Below are 12,141 nucleotides of genomic sequence, written 5' to 3' on the forward strand. Positions count from 1 at the left end.
TTAGTGGATGGTCGAGTTCGACCACCCATGAGTCCAAAATTCGGTTTGGGTACCAGAACTGTACCCGAACTTGAACCGGAACCCCATAGAACTCAATGGGGACCCGAACTTTAGTGCTGTAAATCTCTCTCTATCTTGCTCTGCGCATCCGAACTCCAAATACTAAAACACACTTCCGGGAGAAGTCTGTGTTTGGAATTCATCACCAGAAACTAGGTGTCCTGTAAGAAACCCAAACTTTACAGTTCGGATTTGCACATCTCTAGTGATAAATACAGTTACAAAAATCTGTACACGTCACCCTAGCTTCAAAACAATCATGGACATATCACTTTTTTATGGTCAGGGGATAAAGTGCCCTATTTTTATGGACTGTCCAGAAATTTCTTGATGGTTGGCAACCCTAATGGAGCAGCTCCAGTACCGCTCACTATACTGTAAACATGGCCGGCACTTGGATTCACAGCTGACTCTGTAGCGCATCTGTGCAGAGCAAGCTGTCAATCAAAGTGCACGGGCATGTTTATAGCCGCCACTCACAGCATAGTGTGCAGGAAAGAGAGCGGTGCTGTGACCGATGACTGTAGCTGTTCCCTACACTTCCCCCATGACTGAAAGCCGGCGGCTCTTGGGAAGGAATAAGTTCATTTTCTCCCAGTAACCGCCCTTCAGTAAAGCGACCAAACAACATTATAGCGCTATTAACCTGCAGATTAACCTGCTTGGGCATGTTTATAGCTGCCGCTCACAGTATAGTGTGCAGGAAAGAGAGCGGTGCTGTGACCGATGACTGTAGCTGTTCCCTACACTTCCCCCATGACTGAAAGCCGGCGGCTCTTGGGAAGGAATACGTTCATTTTCTCCCAGTAACCGCCCTTTCAAGTAAACCGACCAAAAAGCATTATAGCGCTATTAACCTGCAGATTAACCCTATATCTGCAGGTAATTAGCAGTTTCTTAAGTGAAAGCTTCCCTTAATGCCAATGGCCTACAATTTATTGCTATTTGAAAAGTGGACCTTCAGCAAAAGTTATAGTTTGGGGTTTTTTTTTTTTAGCAAAACTGGGAAAGACAATGGACAATAATTTACTAAGTTTTGGTAAAAAAATAATTAAATGGGATTGGATGAAAAAAAAAAAACACGTAAGTTCATTATTAAATAAAATTCATTTAGGTAATTGTTAATTAAAATTCATTATTTTTTGGCATCATGTTTCCCATTGCGTTTGTTCTTTATGTGGGAAATATGACCGGTCATCTAAACAAATGCATGCCCTATAAAATGATATTATCACATTCTAAGGAGAAGGAGGGTAATATATTCCTGATTTTAAAAATCTTTTTATATTGCAGATATATAATATTATTATTTATATGTCTCTGTTTAGCTTCTTTTTTTTTTCACTTCCAAATTTCCTTCCAGAATAAATTTGATATTTTTTTCAGCACCAGGGACAGCTATTTGTCAGTAGTTATTGATGTCAATGTGATTCATTAATTTTTCCCCGCACGGTACATTTGGAATTTAATACATTGACTTCTAAGTGACTAAAGGAAAGATGAGAAAATCCTTATGTTTCATTGTAGAATGGTGGAACATAAATCACGTTTCTTTATTGCCACAGTTACATCAAGTGCATTTGTCAGCTTCCAAAGTCAGCCCTTCAACTCTGCCCTTTAAATCAGTTGTCAAAAAAGGCGGGTGGAGGGTAACCTTTACTGTCTGGACTTTCCACTACACTTCCCTGCACTTTTCACCCGCTCTGTTACACTTGACATTAAAAGTGATGAAATAAAGAAATGTCTTTTCAATGGGAGTTACATGTTTAGAACACTATTTTTTATATATATTTTTTTTTCAATTTTTACTATAATTGTAAAGTCTAAAAACTGGTTAAAAAAATTGAAAAAATTTCAATCTTAATCCAGGAACTATTAGATGACATTTGCATGATGCTTTGTATAAACTCTGTGAGCTTTTTGTACGGTGAATATTTTTTTTTTCCTAAAAGATTGAGTAAATGGAAATCATACTTCAGTACAGTCCTCCTCTTTTCAGCCTCTGATGAAGAATCCTATTTTAAGAAATTGATCAAGAACGACACAGATTTTCAAGATCCAGCGACCATTCCTTGCTATGGCTCAAGTATAAATCACCAATGTAGTCCAAATAGTAAAAACTTTTTGTTTTTTCGTTTTGTTTTTTTTCCTTCAATCTGTCATGTGGATCATTATCGTCCTGACTTTATAATCACCCCCTATAACTACTATTAGAAATTACTTCCATGTTATGGTAGGATAGTGCCAGCAGAATGTACAAATATATCCCCACCCCCAAGGTTATTGAATATATTAAATGATTATGAAAGCTGAGGTTTTCTTTAAAGTTTGATGTGATATCAATAAAATTTTATGTATGAGTTAAAAGGCGTTTCCGGGACTTTAACATTGGTGGTCTAGCCTTAGGATAGCTCATAGATGGCTGATCGACACGCGGCACTCGCACTGATCAGCTGTTCCTGGTGTCGCCAGGGGGCGGAACTGTTCAGTTCCGAAGCTGTACAGCACAGCTCCGTCGATGGAATAGTGGTCGCGGCTGGGTACTGCACATCCACCCCCTATTAATTTGAATAGAGGGCGGATGTGCAAAATCCAGCCGCGGACATTTTTCTGTTAACAGAGCTGTACTGTACAGCTCCGTAAGCAGTTCCGTCCGCCACCAACACCAGGGACAGCTGATCAACAAGGGTGTCACACTCCCACTGATCAGACATGTCAGACATCTTAATGATAGGTCATCAATGTAAAGTCCCAGACAACTATTTTAAAACTACTACTCCCATACAGGTAAATATCTATTTTAGGCCCCCTTCACATGTCCGCGTTTCCAGTGCATATGGCATCCGTCCTATTCACGGATTACACATATAGCCATTATAATCTATGGTGCTGCACACATGTCCATCTTTTACCAGCAGCACGGATGTCTAGAGCCAATACAAGCCTATGGGCCCGTGTAAAACACGTACAGCAAACGGATGGCATCCGTGTACCATTTGTTTGCTGTATGTTTTTAACATTGCAAAGTATAGGAGAAAAGTTGGAATTGATTTTTCTTAAAGGGAACCTGTCAGCAGGATTGTGCACAGTAACCTACAGACAGTGTCAGGTCGGCGCCGTTATACTGATTACAACGATACCTTGGTTGATGAAATCCGTCTTGTGGTTGTTGTTTAATCTTTATTTTCAGTTTTGAGTTAATGAGATTCTCGTGCTGTGGGGCAGCCTGTGGGCGGGGCTGTGGGCAGGATGTGGGTGTGGCTGTGGGTGGGGCTCTGCTTACATAGTCATCTGTATGGCTTATGACAGGTCACTGATCCCTCATTAACCTGCCCCCTATTTTACATACTGAATATATGTATTGAAAAAAAAATTACATTCAACGGCAGCAATGCCTGCGCTGTAGCATGAACGCATCTATAATATACATTAAATTATTTTATTTAGTGATACACATTTATTCTGAAAAAAAAAAATTCTGTCTTAAAATTGTGCTAGATACTACTCCGCAGGCGCCATTTTGCTTAAGGAAAAAAAATTGGTCTCCTCCAAGATGGCACCAGTAAAATCTATTGGATTGTCTATAGATGCTTCTGCACAGGCTCGGCCGGCGCCATTTTGAGAGATTTTTTTCAGAATCAATATATCTCACTAAATACAATAATTTAATGCATATTATAGATGCGATCATGCTGCAGCGCAGGCGCCGCCTGCCTGCTGAACGTGATTTTTGTTTCCAATACATATCATATTCAGTATGTAAAATAGACAGGTCAGTGAGGGATCAGTGACCTGTCATAACCAAACAGATCAAATGTAAGCAGAGCACTACAGAGGCCCACCCACAGCCTTGCACACAGCCCCTCTCACAGCCTGCCCACAGGCCACCCCAGAGCATGAGAATCTCATTAATTGAAAACTGAAAATAAGGATTAAACAACAACCACAAGACAGATTTCATCAAAAAAGTATCTATGTATCAATGTAATCAGTATGACGGCGCCAACCTGACACTGTCTTTAGGTTACTGTGTACAATCCTACTGACAGGTTCCCTTTAAGCTATACCAGAAAAATCAGATGGCACACTGATCCAAAACACTGATGACACCGGTAGCGGTTCTTTCCGGTACCAGTATTATATGGACGTTTGAATGGGGCCATACGTTGTATTTCTGAAAAGAATTTATATTATTCTAAAATATTTTGATTCCACAATTTGATTTTTATTTGACAATTTTGGAAAGCAACAATGACATACGGTAAATATAATGATTATTTGAAGTGAACATACACCTTTGATTAACACTAATTCTAAACCTTAAAGGGTGTTAGTCAGCAGATTTCTGCAATTTAATCTGAGAGCAACATAATCTAGGGCAAGTGACCCTGATTCCAGGGATGTGTCACTTATCAGGCTGTGTGTTGTAGTTTCATTACAATCAGTGAATTATCAGTAGGAGATTATCACTGCAGGACTAGGTCTCATGTGTTCAGCAGTCAGGCTGATCTGTGTAACCCCGCCCCACCACTGATTGGCAGCTTGCTGGCAATATACAAAGGAAATTGTTAGTCATTGATGGGGTGGGGTTAGAAGCAGCTCAGAATTGTGAGCACTGCTGTATTTAAAGCAAAAAATATGGGGATTCTATCAAAACTGCACCAAGCAGCCCAGTAAGTGACACATCGCTGGAATCAGGGTCTCAGCTCCTACGTCATGCTGCTCTCAAATTACACAGCAAAAACCTGCTGACAGTTACCCTTTATAGAGTGTATGACCTATATGACTAACATCTTGATACTACCACTGTTTTCATATACTCATAGGTATGGCAGGTTAGGAAGCTGCTGTTGCTGACAGATTTTTGTTATGAACTTTCAATTAAGGCAGTTAAATTTTTTGGATCATAAATCATCCAAATTCTTTTTTAATATATTTTTATAGTTGTCAGGGCTTTGTCAAAGATTTTCCACCAGGAAACTAGTGTAAAAGCTTTGAAAGGTGTCCGAATTTTTGCTTAACATGAACTTGTGCAAAAAGGTTACAACTTTTGGCATTTTTACTGCAGTTTGAATCAGCTCAACCTAAAAGGGAGGAGCTGTAGAGGAGCCTCGGCAAGTTGAAACGTGGCCATGCCTCTCCGTCCAATTCTCTAAAAGTGTGAATGTTTTGCACGCCCGAAATGTAGAAGGAGCACAGCACTCAAAACATGTCCAAATTAATGAATTTGGCAGCTTGTACTCCAGCAAGCCTGGGGCAGCCCGAGTGAGCATGCACTATGCATGTATTTATGTGTGTTTACAAGCTTAGATCTAGGTCATGTGCCTGTGTGAATGAACAGGACTGATGGGAATATTCAGGTTTTAATGAGCTAATCAGAACCAAAATACAAAACGAATGGTCAATCCTTGTGCCCAGTAGATGCAGGTAAGATCTCTCAGCAGCAGCAGCAACAATAACCTGAATTTTCATAACTTCCATGTAGTAACAAGATAACCACAACATTAAAGAGGACCTATCATCAGTTTTAGCATCTTAAAGGGACTCTGTCAGTGGGATCAATCATTTATAGACGCCTTCCCACCTGCTTGGTTTCCATCTATCTCCACCCTTCCATATCTTTATGAAGCCAGAGCTGTCAATCAATTAAGGGGGGGGGTCGAGATTGAAGGAAAACAAGCAGGTGGGAAGGTGTATTTATATGATTGACCCCAGCGTGAAGCACCAAGTGGTAAGACTTCTTTTGAACAGTCATTCTGTGCTGACCATGTCCATTTAAGGTGGCCACATCATGACATAGTTGAATAAAATAGCATTTTCATTTTTTATTTCTCATCTCCGTTGCCTAGATATTAACTTGTATTATGTAGATTTTAATTTATGCTAATACACAATAGGCAAAGATTTTTTTTCTTTTGGGGTGTGAACTTTTTCCCCTGAATGATGTTCACCAATCATAAGCAGGAGGTCTCATGCAGGGGACAAAAAAAGCACATGCACCCAGAGAAGGACACAACATAATTTCTACTATGAGACATGTAATGACAGACAGCCCTGCTCTCCTCTGTGATCTCTGCAACTACTGTGTAGTATAAAGCAGAGCTTAATGTCATTCCAAAAACCACTTGCAGCTTTCATCTCAAGGCAATGCAAAGGGAAGGGAAAGTAGAGCAGAGCTGACAGTGCCCGGAGATGAAAGCTGCAAGACATTTTTGTTACGATAAATAGCTCTGCTCTACTCTACACAGTAGATTCCAGCAGTCAGATAACGGAGAAGAGCAGGGTCATTACATGTTTCACATGAGAAAGTCTATTTTGACCTTTTCGGGGGCCGTGTTCTTTTTTTATTCCGCCACATGACATCACCTGCTTATGATTGGTCAACATCAAGCAGAGGAAAAAGTACACACCCCCTTAAAAGAATCTCCAACGACCTCTTAACCTTAGCATTTATTAAAATGTCATCTTTATAATATAATTTCTCCGCAATGAAGAGGAAAAATTAAAAAAATAAAATTGATGTTTTATTCACCTCTGCAGCACTATTCCAGAATGTGGTCAGTTTAGCTTGCTAAAACTCTAAAACTGGTGGAAAGACCTCATGAAGGCCAAAAAAAAATGTGTGGATAAAAAAAAGTCATCAGAATATATCAGAAAAATGTTATATCCCTCTAATTCTGTTTCTTCTAATTTAATGTGTGTACAAGAGTGGCAATCTCTTTTCAAAAGTGTGATGCGGTGACTCGGAAATATGGCCGCTAATGGAGAGCCATGGGACCCGACCTGACCATTGGTAGCGTCCATTGAATAACTTTGCACACCGCACTGCGCATGCGCCAGTTTCTATTGCCATGTGCAATATTTGTGTTACTATTGGCAATGTTGTGTCCTGTAAAGCCGCACTGTATCAGGGATTTACTTTTGAAAAGAGGGCATTGCCACTTCTCTAATGATTACATTATATTAATTATTTGATTAAACGAATTGGTTGATGCACATCATACGCTAGGTCTCTATGGCAATTTTTAAAGGGGTTCGCCGGTTGTAATGATTTTTAAATCATAACAACCGGCGAACCCCTTTAAAAATTGCCATAGAGACCTTGCGTAATCTAAATTTAAATTAAAGTGTCCCAATCAAGGTTTCACTTCATTTTATTATTATAGTGGTCTGCAATAACCTATAGCTCATTATAATATGAACAATAAAGTTGGAATAAAATATATACGGTAATTGTTACATATATATCATTTCCATTCTGTTAATGATATGGACACCTTCGGAAGGCTGTTTTGTTTGTTTTTTACTGAAATTATTTTTGCATTTGAGTTTCATTAAAGTTTTGCTGTCTGCAGAACGAGTTAACAGAGAATCTGCCAGTGAGCGTTTATAATTCTTATCCTTGATCGTCTAAATTCTTCTCAGCTGACTAATAACCCCAAAAGTTCAGCTTAACTTTCACGTGGTCATAAATCATTTGAGAGGAGCATAGAAGAACTCTCCTGTTAGAGCCTACCCACTCATTCTCAGTTGACTCATTCTGCAGCCAGCAATAGACAATAATAAAGTAGAATAAAATAATCAGTAAAAACAATAGATAAAGCTATAGAATCAGTGCAAAATGTTTAATTAAATCCAACTGCGAAATTTAAAGGGATAAAAAATGTCCCTGAAAGTGTTCACATCCTTTAGGTTACCTTTGACATTTCTCTACGGCTGTGTCTTTAACCTAGTAAAACGTGACTAGTGCTTAGCATACATGGCATGCGCCACAGACGAACGCCGCCGACGAGTTCCTGCTTCAAAGCTTTTATCGTATAGTACATGCAAAATGTCAGTGTAAGGTTTGCATTGTGTGCCAGCTTTTATTTGTTTGGCCTGATATCCCAATAAGACTTTTTTGTTATTCAATTTATTCAATTTTTTGGACAGTTTAGTGAAAATTCTGTTTGTTTGGTTTTTTTTGGAAAATACAAATATATATGCAAATACAGTAACCAGAAAGCAGAATATCGACATTTAGGCACCTCCAATTATGTTTCATGACGAAAAGATCAAATTGTGAAATGGCTTATGCAGGACCAGAGAAGGTAGCCATTTTTCCGCCAATGTAGAGACAGGCGCTAGTGTACAGCTGACACATTGGGAGACTTTTTAATGGTTAGGATAATACTGGCTAGGATGCAGAAGGAATCTATAATGTAGAGACAGAGACCCTGATTCCGGCAATGTGTCACTTACTGGGCTTCTTGCTTTAGTTTTGATAAAATCATAGGTATAATAGCGTGAGTTTATTACTTGAGAACTAGTAAACCTGCTGCCATTTATTCCTCCATATTCATGGGCTTCACATAACCCCGCCCCCACCACTGTTTGGCACATACACACAACGCTACCAATCAGTGATGGGGCGGGGTTATACAGAGTTCAGCATTCAGAGAACTGCAGCAAGCAGCCCAGTAAGTGACAGATCACCTGATTCAGGATCTCTGCCACTTCATGATGATGATCTCAGATCAGGTAGCAAAAACTGGTGACAGATTCCTTTTAAATATCTGTTCATTAAAGGATTTTCCCACTAAATTCATTCATCAGTCCCCAGTATAGGTGATCAATGTAAGCTTGCTGAGATCTAACCACCGGGATCCCCAGTGATTCCAAGAACAAGTGCTCCCCTATTTTGATCAAGCAGTAGTGATGACCTTGACCTTCCATTAACTTCTATGGTTCTATGTTACTGATGGAGATTACTGTTCAGTCAGTCCATAGAAGTGAATGCAGCTGTGGTTAAAGAGGTTACCCACTACTTTAACACTGATGAACTATCCAATGGCTGATCGGTGGGGGTGCGACACCCAACACCCCGGCTGATTAGCTGTTCTTGTTGGCAGCGGCTACCAGAACTGAACAGTTAAGGAGATACTCCGTCTACTGATAGTGGCCGCAGCTGGGTACTGCCCATCCACCCCTTATTGATTTGAATAGGGGGCGGATGTGCAGTACTTGGTCGCAGCCACGATAGAGTTGACGGAACTGTGCCATGTAGCTCAGTAACTAAGCCGTTCCGGCCACTGCCGGTACCTGGAACAGTTGATCAGCGGATGTTCTATGTGTTGCCCCACCACTGACCAGACATCGATGACCTATCCTGAGGATAGGTAGTGGACAACCTCTTTATGTATGTAAACCATGGCTCTATTTACAAAGACGACTTTAGGACACGGTTATTGGGATCGGACTACTGCACATCGGTAAACTGGCTCATGGGTGACGAGGATTTCCAGGAAGTCTTTTGTTATTGGCTAATTTCAATAACGAGCATTTTATTCCTCAGCCGATCTTTAACTAATCCAAGAGCTGCATATACAATGCTGCTGGTTCGCACTAGGACAGTTTTGGGCACTGATTTATCCAGGTGTTATTCCAGAATTTTGGTATAAAAAACCCTTCAAATTGCACAAAATTTTTGCTCAACACAAAGTTGCTAAAAAAAAAAATGCTAATTTTGGTGTTTTCACCACTTTCAGACACCTCAGCTTGAAAAAAAAGTTATGCTAATTTGCGTGAAATTTACTTAAAGGGTTATTATAAAAAAAATTCAGTTTATCCTCTAATCCTCTTTGCACAGATAGAAGATAAGTTAATGATCAGTGAGGGTCTGACTGCTTGGGGTCCCAGATAGTTGTGAGTCTCATGAAAAAGCCACCCATTCTGTTTGGAGCTGGAGTGCGAATTATCAGCACATTACTTGGCTGTTTTCATCAGATTGGAGCAGAGACCATGCATGTGCCCCTATGTGCCATGGCGTTCTCAGGTTTCAAAAGCCTGTTATTGGGATCTCCGAGGGCACCAGCAATCAGCAAGATAAGGGGATAGCTTATGTTTGGGGGAATAACCCTTTGAGAAAGCTACCCCGATCTCAAGGTCAGGATATCAGCACCACTCCCTATTCTGAGAACTTCTACTTACACTTTGTCTCATTGCTGGAGACGCCTTACTCCCTGTGTCTGACACTATGACAAGGGCTGGAGGATCGTCCCTTTTCTATAATCCAGAGAAAGGGTCAGGCTTAACTATTGAAACGTGTAAGCGGAAATTCTCCTTTGTTGAAACAAAGCCGTAAGTACAGTGGGTGTTGGGACCTGCTCAAAGAAAAGAGATGTTCTCAAGTTTGAAAGTTATTCCCCATCCATAGGGGATTACCTCCCGATCTCTGGGCGTCTGACCTTCACGGTCCCGAGTGATCTGGAGAACTGAGGCACCGAGGAGCCCCAGCTTAATTGAGCGGTATTCGATTATGCGTCCTACAACTCAATTCATTCTCAATAGGGCGCACCAGAGATTGCGGAGTGCTGCACTCAAATGGTCTTTGGTGCGCCCGTTAAACGGAATGGAGTGGTAATGCGCCATCGATCCATTCCAGTTCTCGTGACCAAAGTGGTCAGAGCCCCAGTGATGGGAAAGTTATCCCCCATTCTATGGATAGGGGATAACTTTCAGACCTAATAATGTCATTTTAATTCGAGTGACTTAAAGAGGACCTTTTGCCAAATTTTTTATTTAGAGCTGGACGCACATTGTAATACTGGCTGCAGAGGGAAATAAAACATTTTTTTAAATATTTTTCACTTCTCCGTTGCAGAGATATTAGCGATCAAAGTGTTTAGCAACTAATGATAGATAGCAACTCATGCAAGGATAAGTACACGCCCCCAGTGAAAGCTATCTGATAACACCCACTTTGACTTAACTAAAGTTAACTCATTAGGTTCCAAACACTTTGATTACTAATATCTTCGTAAAGGAGAGGAGAAATAAAACAATTTTAAAAATGTTTTATTCCGCCCTGCAGCCACTATTACTCCGTGTGTCCTGCTCAACATGTACAATTTGATTAAAGATCCTCTTCTAAAAACCTAAATCTTTTATTATTTTGCACAGATTGCAAAAACATTTTTTTTTTTTTTCATTTTTTTATTGTACCGGACAATGTACTTTTCATTTTGAAGCCTGCAGAATTGTAAATGCAGCTCTGGACTATCACACAGTATGAAACTCACAATTTGTACCAAATAAGCAATGTAATTTTTTTCCTCTACTTTTTATGCAGATTAATTATATGAGTAATCTAGAAAAAGGTAAAAAGTGTCAGTTCTATGGCCATGATGATTTCCTATAATGTAAAAAAATAATAATAAAATGTATTAAAATTAAAAAATATTGTAACTTCATGAATCCACTGCCATAAAGGTATGAATTGACTGTACATATGTGTTATACATAACTTCGATGTATGTAGTAGACGTGCTTGATATAATTGATATTCGTTTCAATGTACATTTGAGTTGTTTTTTGTTTGTTTGTTTTTTGCCTGAATCTGTAAGAGGATAATTTGTATGAATTAAAGGAATGCTTCATAAAAAAACCCATAAAATTATACCAAGGGCAGGACTTAAAGGGGCAGGGCATGACTTCCTCTTATAGTATTCCAGTCTCATGCACAGCCCCCGGGGGCTCTGTACTAGGTATAAATAAAGTTTTCCTGGAGTACATCTTTACATATTGTGGTCTTAGACCTTATGGACCATTGTACTGTATATGTGCAAAGCACACACATTCTAAAGTGTTATGGCGCTGAAAAAAAGATTGCATATTTTGTATTATTTGGTTTGTACCATAATAAAGCTGACAATTGAAAAACATATCCAATCATGTTTTCTATTTTTTTGGCATGTTCCTGAAACTACACTGCAGATTTGTACTCTCTGTTCTTAATAAGGTAAATGATATGTTACATGTACAGTTTGGACTCAGTACTGTTTCAGCACCAATGTACTTGTACCTCCTATGTTGGCTTATGTTACCGTATGTTCTTAGTTGATATTTATATATTTTTTGTCCATATATTAAAGCGGCGTGTTTCTGTGGACCATTGTGGAAAGGCTTTTGTTCTTTATTTTCAAGGAGTAGCTCAGAATTTACTGTGACATATAAAGATTTTGAATAACAAGTGGCCACATAAAGGTTTTAAAAGGGTATTCTAGTTAGAGGAAAAAAGCTTAATTACCATATTACAGGTTT

The 12,141-nt window shown here is 39.4% G+C and overlaps 1 protein-coding gene across 8 annotated transcripts in view; it reads left to right on the forward strand.

Annotated features, from left to right (window-relative positions):
- Positions 1-12,141, forward strand: part of GRIA4 (glutamate ionotropic receptor AMPA type subunit 4) — a 446,709-nt gene that overhangs the window by 361,410 nt on the left and 73,158 nt on the right. Inside the window, exon 10 of one of the 8 annotated variants that reach the window (XM_077298520.1) lies at positions 2,013-3,811. The exons of 6 other annotated variants lie outside the window; for them this stretch is intronic. In XM_077298520.1, the coding sequence (XP_077154635.1) occupies positions 2,013-2,021 (9 nt within the window). In that variant the 3' untranslated portion in view covers positions 2,022-3,811. Of the gene's footprint in view, positions 1-2,012; positions 3,812-12,141 lie in introns of those variants that run through there. One more of the 8 variants, XM_077298519.1, reaches the window with a different exon arrangement.

Source organism: Ranitomeya variabilis, chromosome 3 (genome assembly GCF_051348905.1).
Source record: "Ranitomeya variabilis isolate aRanVar5 chromosome 3, aRanVar5.hap1, whole genome shotgun sequence".
NCBI classification, from domain to species: domain Eukaryota; kingdom Metazoa; phylum Chordata; class Amphibia; order Anura; family Dendrobatidae; genus Ranitomeya; species Ranitomeya variabilis.